At 35.4% G+C, this 24,992-nt stretch overlaps 2 protein-coding genes across 5 annotated transcripts in view; one reads left to right on the forward strand and one right to left on the reverse strand.

Moving 5' to 3' along the window:
- On the forward strand, positions 1-13,236 carry LOC136855452 (lysophosphatidylserine lipase ABHD12-like). Its single transcript, XM_067132510.1, has 10 exons — positions 1-215; positions 1,589-1,709; positions 2,235-2,353; positions 2,892-2,991; positions 4,761-4,969; positions 5,673-5,805; positions 5,949-6,066; positions 8,239-8,400; positions 9,323-9,447; positions 12,874-13,236. Exons 1-10 carry the CDS (start codon positions 188-190, stop codon positions 12,905-12,907), a joined length of 1,149 nt encoding a protein of 382 aa, XP_066988611.1. The 5' UTR covers positions 1-187; the 3' UTR covers positions 12,908-13,236.
- LOC136855451 (uncharacterized) overlaps positions 13,219-24,992 on the reverse strand; it is an 18,196-nt gene continuing 6,422 nt past the window's right edge. For 2 of the 4 annotated variants that reach the window (XM_067132509.1, XM_067132508.1), the window contains 4 exons: positions 21,651-21,745; positions 20,270-20,359; positions 19,299-19,462; positions 13,219-16,903 (listed from right to left, as the gene is read on the reverse strand). In XM_067132509.1, coding sequence (XP_066988610.1) covers positions 16,511-16,903; positions 19,299-19,462; positions 20,270-20,359; positions 21,651-21,745 — 742 coding nt within the window. In that variant the 3' untranslated portion in view covers positions 13,219-16,510. The remainder of the gene's footprint in view (positions 16,904-19,298; positions 19,463-20,269; positions 20,360-21,650; positions 21,746-24,992) is intronic. The other 2 variants (XR_010858040.1, XR_010858039.1) reach the window with 1 other exon arrangement.

Below are 24,992 nucleotides of genomic sequence, written 5' to 3' on the forward strand. Positions count from 1 at the left end.
AACCAAAACGAAGGAGGGAGCCGTTGCATAGGGAACGTCCTGCTACTACTACTACTACTTTGAGACTGACACTTCACAGTATTGTATCCCCGCCTTGTACTGTAGTTAAAGTAATCTTGTCATCCATGAAGTTAATCGGCTAAAGTAAATAAGGAAACGGCCAACAGTAACCTTTTGCACCGTTTGGATGGCAGATACACACAAGGGTGAAGCAAGTAAGTCTTAAGATAAACAATTGTTTTGAAGACATAGTCTTTTGTAGTGTCGGTTACGTGTGTTATTTTACTTTAAACCATTATGCTATTAGATTTAAGACTTGAAATATATTTTTCCTGTATATGAATGTGTTTTCAATGTCCCTGACATTTGTTTTGTTAGAAAATGAGTACTTTGGGAGATAGTGGAACCCACCCTTAGGGTAACCTATATCCTATCTTATTTTTCGGCGGACCACAATGGGAAATGGGGACGTATGAGTTTTGGGGGTGGGGAAATGAGTGAATTACAAGAAATTTAATCCCATTGATATTTCTCATTAGAATATGGTAAATTTATTAAATATTTTCAAACTTATAGTATTCAATAGGCTAAGGATCTCATAGGCTACCCTAGTTTAGGTTAGGTGTGTATGGCTAGGCCATTTGCTGATGAAACGAACATCAGATTCATTCAAAGCACACATTAGAACAGAAATATTATATTTTCAGGTCCAAAATACTGTAAAACTGAAGAGTACTACTGCACCCCTGTAGTTTCAGTAATTACCATGGCTACTGTGTCTGGTGCCAGCACCTGGGGATGAAGGTAGAAGCATAAATGAAAGACAGTAAATATCATAAACATAAACAGAAGACATAAGGATAATCAAGAGCATAAACAAATGGAGGTAAATATTCCAGTTGGTGACTGGCGGGAATCAGGCTGCGGTGGTATTCTTCGGTTTTACCCGAAGCACACATTAGAATAGTTAAAAAATTATATTTTCACATGTAAAATACAATAATGGTTTAAAGTAAAATTTTACCAATGCTGTGTAGGCTACTCTATACTAGCCTTGGATAGTCGATAGTCTTAAAAACATGTTTGGGACAAAACATGATGAAGCCCATATGACAAATACTGGAACTTAGGACAGTTTGTGTTTTAATTCACAGTAATTGGTTGATCAGCTGCTCATTATTCACTATGAGGTATCAGTTTTGAATATTGACATTTTATGTTTTATGAATTAGTTTTGGGTAGTTAAAAAGGCCGATGGTAAACTGTATGCTAGCATAGTGCTGCCTGTCAAAGAATACAGAAATTACATACTGATGACTGAAGCCTAGTTGGGAATTATGAATTTCTGATAATATCTGATATATATCTAATATAAAATCTTGTTCTGTGATGCTTATGATGCTTGATATTGGTAGAATATTGGTTATCCACCAGTTTTTTTTCTCACTCAAAATATGCATAAAAAACAGTTGGCTAGTTTTTGTGTGAAGAATACTCTGCTCCAGGAAATCTAGTTAAATCAAATTAAAATAGGAAGTGTGGATGTACTGAAAGTATTAGCACAGTATTCGTGCTTTTATTTTCTCAGCCAACCGAGAGGACGAGGAAACGGGATTTCTTTCTGGCTCTGGAACTCAGGAGCCTATGGCTGGGTTTTTTTCTCGATTAAGATTTCGTCATCGATCAGGCAGAAGAGGAAAATTTTACAGGTTTGTGAGTTCCCAGCACCATTTTACAGTATGTTGCAAGATCGTTTTTTTTTAGCCACAGTACCTTGAATATTTTTATAAAGTACACCAATTGTAATACTAATCATCCCTCTTTGTGTAATGTATCAAAGTCACTGCACTCATATGAGGGTTAAAGTTTGTTGCAGATCAGGATGCGCAATTTTCTCTGTATAAGAACACTTATTGCTTTGGAGTACTGCAATAACAGTGATTTCTAGTGCCGTTGATATAAAGTAAGCATTAGTAACAGTAGTAGGTAATTACCCTCACTATCTTGACACAATTCCACCAACATTAAATTTGCATCTAGTTCATTCACAGATTTCAGTTTCCTATAGCTTTACATATTAAACATGAACACTAGTGACTCAAGACCTTAGAATACAGTATATTTTATTTCCAATTATGGTACTGTATACTGTACTGTTGTTGAAAGTATTCTTTTAATTCACAATTTTATTCTTAAGAAAACTTATGCTATTGCTTGTATCATTCTATTTTCAGATGGCTGAGGGTAGCAGTAATTGGAACATTAGTTCTGTTATTTGTGTTATTTGTCATAATTCCAGTTGTGTATCGATATTCTCCTGGAATACAAAGATATTTTATATTCCTTAATAGTGGTAAGTTTATCATCTTCCTACTTCTGATGCTTTGTGTAGTGGAATTTGTTTGTGAATCTATGTACTTAATTTGCAAATTGTTTATAAAATTTATAGAATAATATAAACTGAAAAATTAAAAAATTCTTGATTGTGTCCACAAAAAGTCACAAGTGATAGTTTTTGTAGTAATTGTCATAAAATAAACAAGGAAAAAATAAATTTATTTTACTAAATTTGGAAAAGGACTGAGAAAAGTATAGAATTAAAACTAAGTACTGCCACAGTGTACATGTTTTGTTTTTGGAATTTTATTAAAGTACTGTACATTTTAAGTTATAATTTTTATTATGGTGGTGAAATATCCTTATTTATTTGTTATAAACAAATACCTACCTAATTTGCCAGCATATACGATTACCCCCAAGTTCTTGTATCCCACCTGTTCTACATATGCTTGTTATAGCCCAACATTAAAATATTTTAAGTTATTGACAATGTTATTAATTCAGGAAATATGAGAGATTTATTAATTATAAATTGGTGTCTCAAATTTCAGTTCAAGATGATGTAGACTTTAGTGAACCAGAGGACGTTGGGCTGCCTGGCACACGAAACTTTTATGTAGAAACTGAGGAAAATATTTCCGTGGGTGTATGGTAAGCTACTGATACCTTTTCAGAATACAGTATGTAGTGAAGGCCCGAGATATTTTTCTGCCTATTTATCCACTTGTATATACAGTACATTAATTTTTTTGCAGCATTTCATAAGGCATAATCTGTACAAGTTATATGTTTTATCCTGATTTGTGCATATTAAACGTTTTTTTTGTTTACTGACAGCATTAGACAAAAAATATTTCAAACTGATTACAGTTCATGATGAATGACTGTACTATAGTTCATGAATTGGGTGTTACAGGAAACAGATAACTGCATATCAAGAAAAGCACTATTCTTTTATAAACTCTAACCTTCTTAACTGTGATATAGGAGCTTCATTTTCATTTTTGGTCTTTCTTTATTTCTAAGTTTTGAAGAACTGTCCTTTAAAATAGCATCAGAAATTGTGGCTGAATCAAATTTTTTTTAATTAACTATAGATCTAGAGTTATTATTGTAATTTATCATTACCAGTGTTTTTCAGTGTTGCCAAAAGAATTCATCTAATGTTTTGGGAATACCCTCATATTCTTGAGCTGTATATTTTTCACATCATTAGACATATTCTTTCTTGTAAACAGTAGTGCCACTCAAATTATGTAGATGCTATCCCTTGTGAACTTATTAGTACCATTGGTGGAGAGTGAATTTCATAAAGAGTTTGTGTTATCTTTTTTAATGTTGTCTAGGTCCCTATTCAGAGAGTATTGGGAACACTTTGGACAGGTTCGTCAAAAACAACAACCCCGACTAAGGATTTAGCTTAAAAGGATAATGACTGAAGTACTCCCTGGACCTCATGATATAACCCCAACACTGGAGTCTACTTCAAGTATAAAAAATGACAACATGCTTAAGAGTACAGAGTTAAAGGAAAGGGCTCATTGTTAGCAACAAGGACCTTATATCTTCCTCCTAAGCCAGTTCAGTCAGGATCAGGACAAAGGATGAACATTTTTGACGGAGAAGAATGTTAAAAAAAAAGATTAAAGTAATGGATTCTACAAGCCAGCTTCTTATGATTAATGTTGAAATTAGTTAATGCCAATATTGAAGACAGTGGCATCTTTGAAATCCATAGATAAGTATTTCATTCTTTAGGCAACGAACCAGGTAATGGAATCCTTTTAATAGAGGCACAGATACCATCCAGGAGCAGTAGATTGAAAGGTCTGGAGGAAATCAGTGGTAATAAGTGAGCTGCACCCACAAAACTGTATCACAGCAGCTGTCATTTTCTGTGATGAATAAATAAATTTTTCTGAAGAAAAATAGGTAAAGGAATCTAAAAGCCAAAATGATATTGAGGGGAAGAGAAAAATTTAAAGAGTACAGTAATTGGTATGCTATGCCCTTGTCAGCAATGATACTAATTTTTGATTTGCACGAAACCAAAATAGGGCCATACATTCCATCATCTCGGTGATGCTTTCCTTATCAGGAATATAACTAAAATACATCTTGTCAAAGAAAAGTAAAAGGTGAGCGAGAAGTGTGCATTTACTGTGGGAAGGATTTTCATGGTGTGCACAATAATAATAATCCAAACTGTGTTGACTGATGCCTACAGGAAAATCCAGGGAGCATGTGAAGTAGGTGTACTTCTGTCTGACAAACAAAAGGCTGGTGAGTCTGGGAACCATGCTGACAGTGAATAAGGTATTTTATATGATTGTGTTAGTGTGAATAAACTTTTGTACTATTAAAAACAGTTTTGAAATGTCATCTTTGGTACCCTTGTTATTGTTAACTTTTAATTGCAGGCATATTTTGCCAGAGTCTTTGGTTCACTCTGTTCCTGATGTTTCATCAGAGAAGAAAGCAAAATGGTTTGAAGACACACTTAGACATGATCAACCTGTGATATTTTATATGCACGGAAATAAAGGTTCAAGAGGACAAGAGCGACGAGTCAAGCTCTATAATGTGTTGAGAAAAATGGGATATCACATTATTACTTTTGACTATCGTGGTAAGTAAGACTAGTAGTTTGAGTGATAATTTGTGCAAAGTTGGAGGCTATTTTGGGAATTAGCTCTTGTATTGTTATTTTTTCTTGTTCTAGTCAGGGGGTTCAGTCAAACCAGCAATCTCTCAATCATTTGTACTTCTACCCACACTATGACCTTTATTTTGTTTTTCTCAGTGCAACCGTAGATATGTGCTGAATTGCACTGAATGGCATAGGTGCAAATAAAATTTATAGGTGCAAATGGATATACCCTTCCTACCTGTGTGAATGCTGACATGGATCACTTGCAGTCCCTGAGGAGGTGTAATGCCTGCTTAATACCACTAGCCTTTTCACAATGCCTTTTTCTTGCAATTTGGGTGTATTCACACCCTCTTGGATGCATTAGTGGAAATTGTAGAGGGGTTACTGATTGAAAAACTACAATAATGCAGTTAGACTATATAAGATTGTCTAGAAACTTTCAGATCATGAATGGGGGCCACTTTTTTGTCTGATGGGTTGTTGTGACATGATATTTTTATTGATCTAATTAGAATTGTAATTTGTGTAACCAGACTGATTCCATGAAATTTTCAGATAAAGATTTTTGTTTTCAACAGTTTACATTGAAAAATACCCAGTTCTTATTAGTATTCACAAGGTCTCTTAAATGTAACTAATAGGATCAGTGTAGCATTTTACACAATTTTCTGTCTTACAGGATATGCTGATTCATCATCAGTTATTCCAACCGAAACTGGTTTGGTGACAGATGCCAAAGTAATTTTCCAGTATTTACTGAACTACACGAAGGCTAGTTTAATATTTGTATGGGGACACTCTCTTGGTACAGGGTAAGTTTTTCTGCGCATGGTATTTGAAAAAGTATAGTTTTAGAGCAGGCATATAACTATTGAAAATACAGATAGGTATACTGTATTAATTCTGATACACTGTTCCATGTATATTTTTATCAAGTTCACTCATATTCTTTCAGAGTAGCATGCCATTCAGTATCTGAGTTGTGTCAGGAACAAAAATGTCCAGGTGGTGTAATCTTGGAAGCACCATTCAACAGTATTCCAGAAGAAGTTCGTCGTCATCCCATGGCAATGGTAATATATTTTTTGAGGATCGACATACATTGCATCGCGAAAAGGCTTGGCAATTACATTAGTTATCTTTCTTAAACCCAATGCACTTGTTTGAGGGGTTACTGACTATATTAGAAAATATTTGTATAAAAAACATCACAGTACAGTAGTGTTAAATGTGTAGCTTGTGTAAAATTGAAGTATCCTTTCCTTTATTTTTGTGTGAAATCTTGGGTATTGAGTATTTTCCTTCTTTGTTGTTACATGTGATATATTTGATACTAAAGAGTTTTTATATATACTTATATGTGAGGATTCTTTCTTTTAAAAGAACGCTAAACTTATGGTTTTGCTTTTGTCATATTGATGGGGAAGGGTCATTTTTTTGTATTGAGATTACCACAAATTACTACCGGGTCATTTAGGACAGATCCTTTATCAGTTATTTTTTATAAGCAGAATTAATCACTGTTTGGTAAAGAAAACTACACCTACCCTTGACCTTACAGTTTTTCCAAATCTTCTATCTCCCTCTGATAAAAGATTAAACAAAAATACTTCTGCCTTTAACTGTAAAGTTCCATTTATCTGGTGTTGACTTTTGTTAAATAAAATGTACAACAGTCTGGTAGATTATTCAACAATTAAACACTCTTAACTCACCAGCTCTGATTTTTGCTACACTGCTTACCAGCTTCTGCCGTTCATTTGTACCTGTATGAAGGCAGGTGCCTTTCGGAAAGGAACATATAAATTAAAGTGTTAGAGAGATTGCAGTAGTGTTATGAAGAGCTTTTTCGTCATTACCTTCAATGCCATGCAGTGCAGAGAGTTTTGTTAAATTTCACAAATTATATCTCTCCTGTGCCAGCACTTCCACAAATCTCTGTCCATCTCCAGTCTCCCATCTCATAGTTCTCATTCAAATAGGTCTGGGTCTTCCAACTACTTCTGGTGGCCAGGGAAGGCCAGCTGACACTGTCACATACTATTCTTCCCAGGGTGGTGCGAAGGATGTGTCAAAATGTTCTCCATCTCCCCTTTCATCATTATGTCACCTAGATATGAGGCTTCTGTAATTTCATCTTAGGTATCATTTACTCTCTGCCATCTGACTTCTAATATTCTTCATAAAGCTGCTTTTTCAAACTGACAAAATTTTTAGATGTAGTTACATTGTCATACCATGATTTATGTCCATACAACAATACCAGATTGTAATAGGCTAATGTATAATCTAACTTTTGTATGAAATTTCCATCTTATGATTTCCAAAACTTATCTAGCCTGCTGTTCTGATTTGCTTTTTTTAGTATTTTCTTTAAATTCCAAATCAAGAGAATCTGTATTGGGTAACATTGTTTGTTTTTAAATATTTTGGAACTTAACCTCATTAATCCTCTCTCCATCTTGTGTTCTTTCACCCCCTTGTGCATACTCTTTATTTCTGTCTGTCTAGTGCCATCTCTCTAGATTTCTGATGCCTTTTATTAAGCAAGCTTTGTAACTCATGTGGTATTTTGCAAATTAAAACTGTATCATTTGTGCATTCTAAGGCTGTCAAGATTCCTTTATTTTACCATAAGCTTCAACTGTTTTTGTTATAAATTACTCCTGCCTGCTAATTGTATAAAGTTAACTGAACTGAAGAGCATGAATAGTGACGCAGTTGAATGTTGGATGGGCCTGCTCTACTCCTGCTAGCGTAGCTTATCATAGGCTACACTAGTCATGGAATTTTACATAGATTTTGAGCAAATTTTTTATATTTTGAGAAATGATAATTAGCATGAATAATAATATTTACAAATGATATCTAGCATGAATAATATATTCAGAAATGATAATTGGCAAGATTAAAATTGACAGAAGATACACATTTACTATTAGGATGAAAAGTGAAACAAGCACTGTACTTCATATTTTATTCCTTCCCATGGGGTTCTAGGCTACTCTGGGGTTTCCAGATTTTCCACTTGCCTGTCACCTTTTAGTATTAGTTCTCATCAAATTTGCTTCAACAGTATGGTAGGTTATATACATAAGGATATGAATAGGGATTGTGGCTAATGGAACACTGTAGTAATTGTCAAAATATATTTTGACAAATATATTTTATCTGATATATTTGGGAAATTCAATAACTTTACTTGTCTAATTTTTTTCTAATGTAGGTGCTGTTTTCTTTTGCAGCTCTTTCGAGGCTTACCATATTTTGATTGGGCATTTGTGGAACCACTTAAGGATATCGATGTCCAGTTCCAGAGTGATGTGCATATAACTAAAATTACAGCTCCACTTATCATTCTTCACGCACATGACGACCTAGTTATTCCATTTGATCTTGGTAAAAAGGTAAGAAAATTGTAACTTATTGCATATGCCCTAATATTTCATGGTTCAGTGCAGTTGAATATGACAAATATTATTTGAATTTTAGGTTTTAGAGAAACATGTTGCTCTCATATTTACTCCATTGACTTGCAAAATTGCATTTCATCTTTCTTTTTTATATTCGTTTTGCTTTATTGTCATGCCTGTATCATGTTAGTTTAAAAAGTTATTGCGTAGATTATTCATTTAAGTGCGAGTTGTTAAGCTTTTTCCCTTGAGTAAAACCTGTTTTGTTCAATAACAAAGCCTTAACCTGTGGTGCCACTTTGTTTCTGAGGAAATGTTTCCCTGACACCTTACCTGAAGGAAGAAGAATGAGTCTATGACAAGTGGGTAGTGCATCCGTGCCATAAGGTCTGTTCAGTTTAATGTCAATTGCAATTCATTCTTTTTTTATTGTATGTGTGCAGATTACGTTCCTCAGACTGTTCAAAGATTTGATAAGGAATGTCTTACCTGTTTATTTATATTCTGGAGGATATAATTTTTTTCATTCTTATAATCAGCTTTCTTCATCTTGTGGTATTTCGATCTAATATCTCACTATTTCTCATGATCGTATGGTGAAAGTTATATACATAAATCATAAAATGGTAAAGGAATTTTATAAAACCCTTATTGCTAAGGAGATATTTTCTTAACTGTTATCACAGTTCACTGACTGGAGGTAATTATATTTAAAAAAATTCATTCTGGAAAGTGGCATTTTTACTTTCCATTCTCTAAACCTACCCTTCCAATCAGGTGAGGATCTGTAACAAAGTCTCAGTTATATATATATTAATTGAAAAGACTACTGTATACCACAGATTTTACTATATTGTTAAATTCAATCCCATTCATGAAATATGCTGTGAACACATTTAGTGTTTATGTCTTTTAGTTACACGAAGCTGGCCAGAATGGAAGATCTCCTGAACATCCCATTAGTTTCATAGAGTTTGAAGCAGAGTTGGGGTATGGTCACAACCATATTGCAAAAGCTCCAGAACTGACATCAATTATAAGGTAAGCAAATTCTGACAAGTTGTAATTTTATTTAATATTTCATCTGGACAATACCATTTGATAATTTTAATAATCATAGAAAAGGTTCTTGATTGGTCAAGCTGAGTGCAGCAGTTAACAGGTAACTAGAGAATTCTGGCTAATGTAAACTTGATTTTGTAGAGTTTTGTAAAATATCCTAGAGTAAAATAAACATGCCCAGATTGTAAAGATTCTCTTGGACACTTTTTTGCTTATAGGATTGGGTCTGTGTACTGCTTCGCCCTTACTGTGTTCCTTGCATGGCACACTGAAATGGTTCTTTCTGTTCACCTTCTTCTGGCCCCAGCTGCATAGCATTCTGCCTTGCACTTCTCATCCACAGTATTTCCATTGGTTTCTTCTCACATAGCAGTCTAATTAATTTAACTTTTCCTGGTTCCATTCTCAGTTCTCATTTTATTAAAAACAAATTCTTTGTTGTACCATATGAGTCTTATCAGTATGACCTAATGGTCTCATTTAACTACTTTTTAGTAATAATAATGGTACTAAAATGTCATGAGACATTCTAACAAAGGTAGAGGAGTGTTTACAAGTGGATGAGGAAATTACTGATCCCTTCCTCTTGTAGGAGGAAGAAGAAGGGGAAGTCTAAGGTCTCTTGCTATAAGTCCCAACAAACTTCATGTAAGTGCTATCCCTTCTTGAAGGAAAGCAGGGGTTTTTTCAGTCACCTACAGGTGATCATTCAGCCTCTGGTAAGGAGGGTACTCGCCACCCTGCACCAGCATACTGTCCTTAGACAAGAGGACTGCTCCCGACCCTTCCAGGTATTGTCCGTAGGGATCACCTGTTGATGAAACAGCTATTTTCACTTGCTCTGTGCAAGCTAAGTCTTGGGACCAAGTGAACTTGGTTGCTTGGGTCACCCCCTCCCCTCATACCTTTAAATATATTTAAGAGTGTGTGCAACTGTTCATTTGGTGTGTGTGTGTGATGTCTCCGGACTATAAGTGCACAGGTAACAGGTTAGGCTCTTCCCCTTGTGCCTCATTTAGGGCATACTTGGGTAAGCCAGCACTGCCAGCTTGCTCAAGGCATGTGCAATCTCTGGAGCATGCAGGTATCAAGCACTGTCATTCTAGGAATAGATTTCCCACGAGGTCTTCCTCTTTTAGTGCTCATGGTTTGTTGTGTGCTCAGGAGTGAGTGGGCCAAGCAGTGCATGTGCTTGTTTCCATGCACCTTCCACTAGCTAGGCCATTACCAAGTAGAGAGGGTGCTAGGGCAATAGATTCCAGATCCAAACACCATTTGGAAGGTGTGAATGTTGGGTTTCATGGTGGAAATCATGGTATGAGTTCCAACCAAACACCAAAAGATCACGAATGAGCTAGGGAACAGAAGCAGAAGATACAGCTCGTGCTCTTGGGAGATATTATGGGTCTGGACAGCTCAGTTCCTCCAGAACCCCATCTAGCACTGTCAAGAGATTATTTCGCTCATTCATGACCTAAGAAATAATGTGAAGGTGTCAAAGGAGAGGAGAACGGAGTCCTGGGACTGGTAATCCACTGTGCAGTGTCCAGACCTATTGCAGGAGCAAAGACATCAGCAGCCAAGCCCTTAGGTGTGGCTAAGTCTACAATGTCTAGGGCTGTTAAGACACCTTCTAAAGTAGCCCAATCTTCTTCTCAAAAGGAAGGTGAGTCTTCTGAACCATGATGTCCTCCTCCCCCAGCCACAGTCAGGAAGGAAGGAAAGAGAGAAAGGAGAAACAACCAGCTTGGCTTTGGCAGGTGCTCCTTGGTTATCTGTCATCCTTGGAACACATGCTACATGGTTATCTGTCATCCTTGGAACACATGCTACATGAGTGGAACCACCTAAGGTTGCTTCATTGGCAGCTGAAGGAACACAGGTCAGCTAACTAAATCTAATCCTTTGGGCCAGCCCTAGGAGAGCTGTTAATCAGCTCAGTGGTCTGGTTAAACTAAGGTATACTTAATCTTCTTCAGGACCTCACTTCTCTTCACAGATGCATAGAAGGAATGTTGGTGCTGTTTCAGAAGTGTGGGCATAGGACACACCTTTTCTCCAAAAATTTTGGAGGTGCAGGCAGCATGGCTAGTGATGAGGGCATACATAACTGCAGTGGCATATATCAACAAGCAAGGAGGGATGATGCCTCTTCCTCTTTAATAGTGCAGATCCACAAGTAGGTGATTCACTACATCATCAAGCTGCCAGCCAGGTACATTCCAGGCAGGAGGAATGTCTGGTAGACCAGCTCAGTTGTCAGGGCCAGGTTTTGAGGGATGGAATGGTCTCTGCATCCCTGCACTGCAGAAAGGTTGTCCTGACTCAGGGAGTCCCTGATGCTTGACCTGTTCACCATCAGACTGAACAGAAAGCTTCTAATTTTCCGTTCTCCATTGCCAGATCTGTGGGTAATAGTAGATGCTTTCCAACACCCCTGGGAAAGTCAGAGATCTAGCCCTTCCTGTCTTTCAGCCTGATTTGCAGGATGATCAAGTGATCATCACCCCCCCTACTCAGTTTGACCCTGGTGGTTCCTCATTGGCCTCAAGCCAAGTGGCGCTCAGATGTTCTGACTTTCTTGGTCGAAGCTCCAAGAGAGAGTCTTCCTTGGTCCACTCTTCTGTGTCATTCACACATTCAGAGGCTCCATAGGGCAATGTTCCCTTCAGCTTCATGTGTAGAGGTTATTCAGCATACTTGTGAGAGAGATGCCTTTCTTGCAGAGCTGTGAGGGAGATAGTCTGGCTACTTCTGTTGTTCCTCCACAAATGTGTACAAGAAAAGTGAGCCATCTTGTGTGGTTGGTGTTGTAGAAGGGTCATCTGTTCAGCAAAACACAGACTTCCTCATCCACCTTCGTTGAGACAAACTCCTCTCAGTCTCTGCAGTAAAATGCTATTACTCAGCTTTTTTTCTCATCTAGATCTCTCCACCTTGGTGATAGTACCAAAGCTCATGTTGAGTTTTGAACAGTAGTAGTCAGCAAAATATTTGCTAGAAGAAAAGATGAATAAACTGAGAGTTAAAAGAGGAATGAAATGAGAGATTTATTTTCCAAACTTGACAAAGCCAGGGAGAGCTCTCATGTCTGGTGTATCTTACAAAAATGAATGAGGCTGGCTGTCTCCCTCTACCTATAAGTCAAAGGTGTGCATGCACATATTGTCACACATTGGTTGATTTTCTAGCTGTTCTCACTTCAGAAGCAATGCATCTGGGGATATGATACTGTGAGTTATGGCTAGTTATGAATGATGAGTTTATGAAACAATGGACATTTTTTATGACTAATTTTATCCAACAGTGAAGGATAAGGCTAACATGTTCATTCAATAATTAGTATATAATTTAGTCAAGCATATCCTTTCAGGGTATAATGTAATAATGTGTTCTGCTCCCCAGGGATTTCATCAAGTCTGCACAGAAGAGTATTTAAGCAAAAACTGCATCAAGAGTATTAAAGCAAAAACTGCATGAAAATATTTAACTTGAGTAAGTAATTATAAAAGTAACACTTTCAATAGAAAACATTTTTTAGTTATATAATATATGCAGTTAATAAGAGATTCATGTGATAGTTTAATATGCTTGTTAATGTAATGTTGTTGAAGGTCTTAAGCTGTTTGTATATTTTGTTGTTTTTATGCTTTAGCATATGTTTTATAATATTTTTTGTACAGTTGGGAATAATGCAATTAATAGATGTACAAATTTTATGAAATTTTGTTAGTTAATAAAACTTACATGCATGGAGTTATGTAAAAAGAGTTTTATTTATAAAAGTTCACATGTGAAACAGTAGTATTACTTATATCACATCTTTACGTCTCGAAGTTCTGAAGATTTTTGCAGCAAGACTAAATAATAATGGCCCAAAAGAGTTCACCAGATTTAACCTTTTTGAAGTAATATCTATTATTGCATTTAAATGACACTGTACAGATTTTAAAAAATTATATAGTCAAAATAAAAATGTGGCATTGTTTATAAAAACAATGCAGACTGCTATAAAAAAGTGCTAAAATAAAGTTTATTAACACTTCAAATACTGCTACAGAACTCATCAGATGAGTTTATTCATTTTGTGGCCTTACAACTTTATATCACACAAAAAAGGATATATTAAAAAATGCTACATGTTACTTACCTCAAAGCTAACACACTACTCTATATACATATATAATGATGTTTATGACATTGAATAAGTCTTATATTTCTTAACATACAAATGCATATTCTACAAGTGCTTTTATCTGCAGAAGGAGCATAAAATAAATAGGCTATTCAAAACTGTTGTAAATTACCTGTGAGTGCAGAACTAATCTATGTAGTCAAATGAGTAATTCAGAAAGGGGAAATGAGAGACCACTGTCTAACTTGTAGCTTACAAACCAGTTTAACTTTTATAGGAATACCTTTGGTGGGTGTTGAGAGATGGGCCTTCATGCAACAGACTAATAGGTATGCTATTCAATAGGAAAACTGATCAAACTAGAATAGGCTCCAGCCCCCACAGCATACATACATACATGTGGTACTATGTTTTCAAACATTTCAACCTAAAATAATGAAAAACGAAACAGAAGTTAGTTTAACACGGTAAAGTACTACAATTGTTTGAATTATTGCTGATGGGCAGGAAGGGGTGAAACTGATAGCCAAAGTACTAGAGTATCCTCTAGATTCATTAAGTTGCTCTCCTCTGGGTGTTAAACATTGGCCTGTTGTTTCAGTGATCGATAATTCAAATTCCCAAGGAGGAGGTTATTGTTGGTGTATATTTCCGGTAGCATTGCCTGCTTATCATCATTCAGTTCCAGTGTGCCATTTTAGGTCTCCTACTAAGATACCCTCGTAGCTGTAGCACTTATATGTCCTCCTAAAATTCTTGTCTATATTTTGTCTACTTGCTTGCAATCCTTTAAAATACTGAGGGTCACTGGAATGTAAATTTCCACCTGCATACTAACTGCAGAAGAAATGCTAATTGAGGGAGACCCTGGAGAAGCAGTGCACAAGAGAATATCTGACACTTTAGGAGGGTGAAAAAACACACTTGGTGACAGAGTGACTGAGTCTGCAGTAATATGCTAGAGCCATCTTCAGTGTGTGTGATGGCAGGAAACGAGGACATACACCACAGGTGAAGTGATCTGTAATGGTTGCACTGCAGAAGTCAAAAATAGTTGAGAGTCAGGGCAAACTACTCAAAGAAGCAGGTGATACTGATATGAAGGAATCAACAGCAGACACTGGAGTAATGGACACTACCAAAGTGAAGTGCTTATTAGAAAAGTTAGTAAACTGGAGCATAAATGCCAGTAGGATGAGGTGAATCCATATCCAAGGCAGAAGCACAGATAGTACAAGAGAGAACCTGACCCAAAAATCAGAACTAGTAAAGCAGATGAAGCAATACAATTGGACGATACCACTGAATAGCAGCATGATCAGGAACCCACACTGACGCATCAGTATTATGGGAAGCAGGAGCAATAACAGTACCATACAAGGCAGGAATTATTCCCATTAACTTACTGTGAATAGGGTAGCTAACTGCAAGGCTGGGCTTGGGTTTTGGGGTAGCTTTGCAATTTTATAAATCTCCTTGGACCTACCATATTAGTGCAATTAAAAGAAAATTATATTTCGGAAGTACTTAATACAATATATCCAAGGATTACAATGAAGTATGACAAAGTTGCTCATGGTCATTAACAGAAAGTGTTCAGTGACAGAAAAATCCCTTATATTTTCCTGTATTTTGGTGAATTTGAAATTAAAATTGTCTCTATGAATGCTTGTTCTACTTGCAAGTTAATCTTATCTCTCAAAGAATTCCAACTTATCCTTTTTTGTTCACATAAAGGCCAGCACTATGAGAGCTGGTAATCAGCTCAGTGGTCTGGTAAAACTATTTTAATAATGTTCACATAAAGCAATTTTCATTGTATAACAAGTCCCCCTTTTTGTGACAAAATTTGGTTTGCATGGCCACTGCCCTCTTACAGCTGATAAGCACTTCTAAATTTCATAAGCTTGCAAATGTTTATTTTCTGTACCTTTACCAGATAAAAGCATGTGTAATATACTAAGGCTAATAACTTTTATGATCACACTATTCAACATAATACTATATCATTAAACATATCACAAATTAACCCTCTGAGATGTTAAAAACAACTTTATACTGTGAAAATCATTCACAACAAGCAATAAAAGGAAAACATTGTTGTGTCCATAACCAGTCAGAGTGCATTGCTATGGATGACCTTGGGACCACCACAAACCTCAAAGGGTTAAAATACTGTTGTTTGAGATCAAAGTTCATGACTAAATTTCATTACCTTTGTCACAGTCTTTAAAGCATACCTTTCCCTGTACAAACCCTTAAGTATATCTTCAAAACTGTAAGTTCAAACAAAAAGATACAATGTATTTGGATAAGAATATCACTTGATAAGTATTCGTATGTAGGGCACAGTATAATTGATCCCCACATTACTTTTGTGCTAACCCCACACCACGCCATGCAGTGTTGTAGAACTCATTACAAAAAAGGAATATAAACAAAATATTCTCAGTATATGAAACCATGTAACTGTGCAGTTGGAATGCTATCAATATTGTATGTGAATTAAATGTACTGTATATAATTTCAAAACAAAGGAATATATAAAATTTTTTCTTGTGATTCTTGGTCAATCCTTATACTATAAATATCCCTGAGTATTTGCAGGTTTGCTTTTTCTTCAGTAATAATGGGCATATTTCATGTCCATTAATCAAGAAATATGTAGTATAATATAGTTCATCAAATTTAATAAAAACTATGCTCAAATTGATAGAGCAATAACTCATGTTACCATTAACATAACTACTCAAGACTATTTAGACTAAAGGACTACAGACTACATGACTACATGAAGCTGATTAATTATGATTACAACCGTTCACATAATCCCAGAATCTACCTCCCACAAATACTAGAGACTAACTGTATGTACTTTTCAAACCATTTTTAGATATAGAAGGTACATTAAATATACTTTGTAATTAAAAAGAGAGCAGCACTTGATATGCTGCTCATCAAGTATACCATATTCATGACTACATTCTCAGAATCAAATACTTCGTTTCTGATAAACCAACTTGATAGATTCTTGAAAAAACTACCATTCATCAAATTCTTTGTGGATGAAGTTAAATTCAAACATTCTTCTTCCGTAAAACAGTTGGATGACATTCCTTCAGTAATTTGTGCAGTAAAATATCTAACACCTAAGTAAAGAATTAGATTTGTAGCTAATAAAATGCCTGACATACCTGGATAAGAGTTCACAAACAATGAAACAACAAAATTTTGTACAACACCAGCTATTCCATAAATCATGATGAGCAAAATAAGGCCAACATATATTTCCGTGACCATCTGAAAAAGAAAGTTATTTCAAATTAGTGGTTTGAGTTTCCATTTTATTCCACATATTTGAAGCATTTAAGTATAATAAAAAGTGCAAAATTAATTGGCCTAAAACATGGTTAATATTGTAGCATTCTTTACTATATTTTATTGGTAGCTGGATTCATAAGTTCAAGGCACAGGAGTGAATGACTGAGATTTACTGTTGTTCTGGTAGCTGACAACATGAAAGAGACAATATGTTCAAGCTAAACATTCTGTAATTCATCATTCTATTTGCAATTTTCAGTTTAAGATTGTGACAGAAAATATACATAATAATGACTTCCTAGTACATTATTATTAAGTTTTCTTTATTATGGGCTAAGAAAAATACAAGTACAGCAACAGGAAGCTAAAGGAAATATTACAGATTTTTACAAATTATTATGACCTTTTCATATAGTCATATTGGATAAATTGGTATAAATGGGTGAAACCTTATTTTTAATCATATACTGTATCTGTTTGTATTTTTATTTTAATGCAAGAGTGGATGGAACAAGCAATTTAATTTTTAATTGCCCCTGTTATTATTACTATTACTATTCAAAATAAGCAAATATTCCTATTGAAGATGCCTAGAAAAAAATTAACTTTCCAAGCAAGCTCCCAGAGGATAGAATGTGCATATGTTAAAAACGAAAATAAAGGTAAGTCAACATGTAATATATTTTAATAACACAAGACAAGTATTTCCATACAAACCTATTAATTAAATACAGTAGGCCATACTGTGTTTTAAAAAGTTATATGTATTTATTTATTAATAAACAGCAGGCTCATTTTAAGGAAACTATGATTCAAGGATCTAGGAGGCATGTGTGCACTATATGATGAATGGGGATGTTCTAAAAACTAGTTTTGTGTTGTAAAAACATAGTTTATTTCATCACAACCCCATTAATCACACACACCAAATTCATACTTAGACGAGAGGTTAAGATGCTGAGTCTTCAATAACTTATAAAAGGGACAGTCCAAAACCACAGGATTTAAAGCAAGGTGCTTATTTCAGGTATGTGTCTTCTGCATGGAAAAACCAGAATGCAAACCCTCCTGACCACATTTTGACAGTGCCAAGAATGAACAGTGAAGATGCAAATGAATTTGTAACCTCTTCACCAATGGTGGCATGGCACACCATGACTACCAGTACTAAGACAGTACAAGCTTTAATAAAATGTACAAAAAGTGTAATTCCACTGATAACATTCAAGATACTTCAAGAAGAGTTCAAAACCAAGTAATTACTTCTTCCTATACCAAATGAACATTGATCCCTTAGGAGCAAGCAGTACTGTACTTGTAGGAGATGGAATACAAGGAAGGAAGCGGCATACCTGGATTGTGTCTGCTGCACACAGACATCCAGGAATGGTACAATACTGTTAGTGTTTTGTTCACAAGTGAAAATACAAAGCACTCCAAAGGTCCAGTGTAATATTTTAAGATCGTTTCCAATGTTCCCACTCAGAAAGATATCATCTATGTACTAGTGGTAAAGGAAGGGTGATCCTGTTAAAAATCTTTTCTTCAACAATGCCCATGCAGACATTGGCAGATAGGAACCTTAATGCAATACCACTGCCACTCTTTAAAAACAGTAGTACAGATGTCTTTTCTGGTGGTGGAAGGAGCCTGCTAGGTGCATGTGCTCTAGCAGGGTTTTCAGGGATATTTCTGGGATGTATACAGTCAATCATTCCTTTACACGTCCCTGGAATATCTCTGAAGGCACTACTAGAGGCATTAACGAAGAAGGTCCCCTTCATCACCCAAAGAGGACACCTATATTTCCAGATAAATGTTTTAGTACTGGGATCCCCATTATGGGGCTACATTTGCCAATTCCTACACTGGTGTTCAGTTTATAGGGACAGCGCCTGTAGAAAAGTACTATACTTGCAGCTTCAGATGGTCAACTCATTTAAAATTATATGCACATGGATTTAAAAAAACTTTATACAATATGCCAAAAAATACATTAAGTTGAATCTAGATTAATGTGAATGCTAAATCAGATGATAAAAGAATAAGTGGTCTAATACACAAATTTTTTAATATCATAACTTCCTCTATGACAAATTATAGCCAGGCATTTCTTCTTGGTACCCTATATGCCTTTAAAAATGGGCATTATTACCTCATTCATCCTCTTCATTATACTGAGTGTTAACCCACAACATATAGTAAAGCAGTGGCATTGATTCTTTACGCAGTAGTAAGATTATTACTCATGAGATTAAATTAGCAAAATTCCTCGTATGATCAAAATCTATGAAGCAGTACTGAAATAGATAACTAGACCCTTGAATGAATTATAACGTAACCTATATAAGTTAAAACTACAAAAAGTAATTACCAGTAACAGAAAAAGTAAGGCAAGCACAGCAGCTGAGACACAGACAACTTTCCGACAATTGTAAAGGGACTGCAATGGAGGAACAAGCACTACTTGTTGAACAATCAGTACTGCAGCTGTCACCAATCCAAAAGTATTTTGGTTTCCAACTCTCCTTAGTAAATCTGAAAGAGCAAGGAACAGTTCAGTATTCATGTTGCAATTATTCTTGTTCAACAGTCATACATAATCCCTCCCAGACTTTACTGAACAATCCCTACCATAATCCTTCCCAGAATTTACTGAACAATCCCTACAAACTAGTTTACCTCCTAAAATTATGCATCGACGTAAAAAAGACAGCAGAGTGAGAGCATGTATATATACAAAATGTCTGTACAGTATATTTTCATCACTACAATCATATTCATAGCAAGTACATTTTATTGGCCAGCAGCACTTTGTAAAACGAGGACACAAACTTGGAGCCCCAAACAAAACAAAATAAAATTGAAATAAAGATTAAAATTCATACAACAAAAATATTACAACTATTAAAACAGCCACAAACAACCAAAACATTATTTCTTCATTTAATTGTTGATGACAAAGGCATAAATGACCAAAGCTAAGAATTTGGAGGGCCAAGTATACAACAACATTGATAAGCTTAGCATTTTGCTATGGCTACTGTATCCCAAAGCAAGGTAACGAATTGGGTGCAAAGTGTGAACAAGTAATTGTCTCATTAACCCCTTGAAAGGATGATTAACTTCCAAATATATGACAAAATTTCGTAGTGTATACCTTCCCTGATTTTCTTTTCCAAATATATGAAAAATCTCAGTGTATACCTTCCTTGACTTTCTTTAAGCTTTCAATTACTTTTTTTAACAATATGGAAACAATACTTTACTCTGGTACAGTTAGCCAGCAAATCTCGTGCTCCTGTTGATTCCTTGGAATCAACAAATTACTTTCAAATTACTTACATTGAAATCTTGGTAACAAGAGAGCCACTGGGATACTGAAGAATAATTTGATAAGAAGTGACTTGAAGAAACTCATCTCATGATGGTGATCTGTGACATTAAGAAAAGAATTAGCAAACAGAGGAGGCTTTCATGTGTAAAAATAATTAAACAATAAGTGGAAAGTTTAAAATCTTGAAACCCTCAATTTTGATGCCCTTCACAATGGCTAGTTTGTCATTACAGAGTCTGTTGAACCTGATTAATGAACTCAACATGAGTTTTCTTCTGAACAGCTCATAAAACGATCCACAATCCAGAGTTAGCACAAGTGTTCACCTTTCCACAAATGCATTTTATTCTTCTTCAGTCACTCTCTACATTTTCTCTCATTTGTGATATTCCCAAATTGAAGCATCCTAATTTGCTTGATTTTCCTTTTGCTCTAATTCATTTATTGATTAATAATAAATTACCACAATGTAAGTTTGTTTTTCAGCATGTTGATTACGGCAATGGAGGCGTGCATGTTGGTCTTATACAAAACTACCTGTTAAATACAAATGCATTGTGGAGAAGTTGTCACTAACCCAAAATCTAATATAACTAATACAGCTGTTAACCAGTAAGCATGATCCATCACCATGAGGAATCGGTGGTTAAAATAATCATGTCCTGAATTAAACAGAACCCATGACGGAAATTTCGGGACACTTACAACTTTCCCAAAGGATTCAAGAAAAAGCTGAAGAGGTTAGACACCCATGTGAGAAGAGAGCAAAGGTAATAAACCTGGAAGTTGAAGGGACTACATATCCTACAAAAAGGCAGAATTTGTTATACTGATTTTTTACAAATCTCTATGCTTTATTTCTGTGTTTGGGATTCACCATGCAAATGATGTTATTACATACTAACAAAAAGATAGCACCCTTAGTAAATGCAAAACAAAAGTCAGACGTGAAAAGAAACTATTGTAAGTTTTCTTGTCTCTCAAATTCATAGTGTCAAAGGGGCTCCTCTTACGTTAGAAAACACTATCCACTTTGTTAATGGATTCTGGTTTACTTCACTCTGAAAAATAGACATGCTTAAGTAATCTTTTTACTACTTCATGGTTGTAAGCCCCAATACAACTGATACTCCATAAACCAAAATATAACACACTAGCAATTCCAAGTAACCAATATTATCCCATAAAAGTAGAAGGGAAAGAATTTCCATGGAGATCACTGAACATGGAAATAGCACTACGTTAGGATTCGTATAAAACAGGTTAAGGGCATACAATCCTTAAACAAGCACAGTAAATGCAATTTGATGTTGTTATGGCACATGAATTAACCAGAGTTCTGAAGTGAAGTAATCCAGATCTTGTTAACTAGTAGTATACAGTACTTACAAGCTTCTTTCCTATGGTTAGTATGGAACAGGTACAGTACACCAACCAAAACCAGGAAACTGCTAAAAGTCATTATCTGATAGCTAAGAGTAAACCTGATAAAAACAATTATTAATTAGTGTAACATATTCTATGTAACTTAACATTTTAAATCTGAATAACCTTAAATTTTGTAAAACAATTTGGTATTTTTGAAGCTTGAAAAATATCAAATTGTTTGCAAATAAACACGTTTTCAATATAAAGCCATTGCTTCCATGTAGCCTGTTTTTGCAGCTTGGTGAATCCCCAGACACTCCAATCCCAGAAGAAGAAACTATGCTACTCCCTGTAGGACACATGTGCATCTGATTCCACCAGGTCCCAAGAGGTTAAAAAAAAGCCAATGAGCATGACATCAAAAGACTCGCTAGTAGTGTCATCCAACAAGGGGTGACATCTTTTCTTACTAAGTTTGAAATTCCACCAAGTCATAGACCAATCTGAAGAATGACAAAAGTTAGGTAAGGCATACATACTTGATCCCTACAAATATTGTACTGCACAAATAATGGGATCTATCAAAGCTCATCAAGAGAGTTCCACAAGTCTTACTTACAACGTCTACGCCCCTGTGCAAAGCATCCTGGAAAAAGGTATCCTACAGTACTGTAATACTTCAACCTAACAAGAAAATATTTCAGCAAAATACCACATACACAACATACACAATTACTCTTCCGCAAGAAACATCACTTACAACAGAAAGCAGTAACACACACACTCACACACACACACACACATAACAGCTGGTGGAGCTTGTTATGGTCACTGGAAAAAAACTCACTGAAAATCAATGACACCAAAAAAGATGAAAACTTCAGCACAAATTAAAAGGTATTCAACAGGCAATCCACAGCTTTTCAAACATGGAAAGATTATGAGTACACACACACACATACACACACATGCATGCACACATAACTTGTGAGGTTTCCTACCTCTCTAAATCTGACTTAAACAGATGTACAAGCACAAACCTACGAGTATCAGGTTTTCTTCTTTTTGGGACTAGAATGCCTGGAAATTTGCTTAGATGCATGAACAGGCTATGAAGAAGTAACAGGCTTGTCAGGAAACAACAAAACCTTTTACTCAAGAATTAGTGCTATTAGACCTTCCTGTTAACCAAGAGTCATTCTTGATCAAAGCTGAGCTTGTATATCTTTATTCCAAAGGAATATCCATACTACAAGGTCTGGGGAGGGGGTTCTACTAAGTAAGTCATCATACAAATAGAGCCTTGGTGAATTAAAGTCACACAACAGGTCTGATCACAGAGCTGGAAGGAGGACACTTGGTACAATAAGAGTCTATGTGTAAGTCTAGCCTATTGTTTTCAGAGGGATCTCTCTCATGCAATCAGCAGATTCAAATCATCAGCAACCCTTTGGTTCCAAGGGTGCCAGTTATGAGGATTAAGAAGAATGGAATTCTGTATCTCCTACCGAATGCAGGATACAATATCACCACTGACAAATAACATCTAGTCTCCAGCATAACCCAAACAGATAGATGTGTTGTCACATGGTGAATGGGGGGGTGGGGAAGTTCCCTAATAGATGAAATACTGATTCGGTAGAATGACACATGCTCTTCTACTGTGAATGGTTTTGATCTCTTGGTTAACCACCAATCCTATGAGCACTATTGCATAAGTAAAGTAAGAGGTTTACACACTAATTGTATATATTTTTAACAAAGATGTGAATGATCTTTCAGGGAAAATTTCTATATTCAAAATCAAATTTACCCTACAGTAATCTACATACTGTAGATGTACATGCACCACAACTGATTTTATATCTCTTTACAAATTTCAATACAGTATCAAATATATGCTACACAAGTTTTAATTTTCTTTTACATATGCCCAGTACATAAAATACTATCAAATACCAACAGTACATATTTGAGTACATAATGGGTTTTGTACAGTTCATGACATTTTGATATCAGTAATTCAAGGCAATAAAGTATTATGGATGTCTATTAATTTACTCAAAACCAAGCAATATTGCGGAGTCCTAGCTTACCAAAGCAGGTTACATACAAATTACAGCTAATAAACACTAACACCTCTTCTTATATTGCTACTTAAAATTACTATGCAATGGCAACCTGAAGGTCATAAGAAGACAAAAATTAAACCTGTTATGTGTACTGTAGTATACACTTCCTACTGAAATCATGCATCTTTAATTTAATATTACAGTACTACTATTTTCTGGTTTTTAGTGCCTATACAATAATTTACATACGATGGACTGGAAGGACTGATAATTTGGAAGGTCTCAATCACATTTCCTACAAAAGCTGATAATTCTGAGGATTTGGGCATTTCTGAACACTCTGAAATACTAACCAAGTTCAGCGTTGCTTGTAGCTCAGTCCAACCAATCTGAGGAATGGTGTTATTGTGATGTCATACTGTAAGCCTCTATCTACTTGACTCACAAACAAAATCATCCTAAACAAAGCAGTACAATAGGAACGCACTTTGCTTTAGGTTGAAATAGGACAACACTTTGCCTCCATATAGTGCAAGTACAGTATGTGCCAATTTTTTCATGCATGGTTGTGCCCCTTTGAGCTAACATTCAGGATCAAAGCTTAGAAAACTGAAAGAAAAATGCAAAGTGGTCTCTTCAACCATCTATAATATAAAATAAGAATAATTCTGAAATAATTACTGAGCTAGCTTAGTTATTGAAAATTACTGGAGCTTGTTACAGTTTTGTAATGGCTCACAGCACACTGATCATACGGTAAACATAGAACCATTTTTTACAAAGAGAGTAGAAGCCTTTTTTTTTTTATAAAGAAATTAATCAAACTGTGCTTCATACTTTCTCAGATTGCTGGCTCTGAAAGTTGAAGACATTGGCAATGAAATGCAGGCTACTGAGGATTTCATGTTCTATACTGGAGTTTTTCATGATGCTGATAAGAAAAGCTTTTTTTCTTTTAAGTATTCAAAAGAGTTTTTAGTTGAGATGCAGGTGTACACTCAAGTCTAGAGGAAAATATTTATGACAAGATTTGATATATAATTTGGATTTTTATGTAAATACTGTTTTACTGGTATGATCTTCAAGGTATGATGCTAATGCTGAAAGATATCTTTGGATTTCACCATGCTAAATGGCCTTTCTGCCTCAAGAAAGATCTGGGTTAATCATCATCTACCTCTCATTCTATTATCTTTGGGTTTATTTGTGTAAAGGAGGGTCCCAGCTGAGACACTGATGCTTCTGTATGACCTTAACCAAATAATCAAAGGATAGGTCTTAGAAAATGCTT

Source organism: Macrobrachium rosenbergii, chromosome 31 (assembly GCF_040412425.1).
Source record: "Macrobrachium rosenbergii isolate ZJJX-2024 chromosome 31, ASM4041242v1, whole genome shotgun sequence".
Classification (NCBI taxonomy): Eukaryota; Metazoa; Arthropoda; class Malacostraca; order Decapoda; family Palaemonidae; genus Macrobrachium; species Macrobrachium rosenbergii.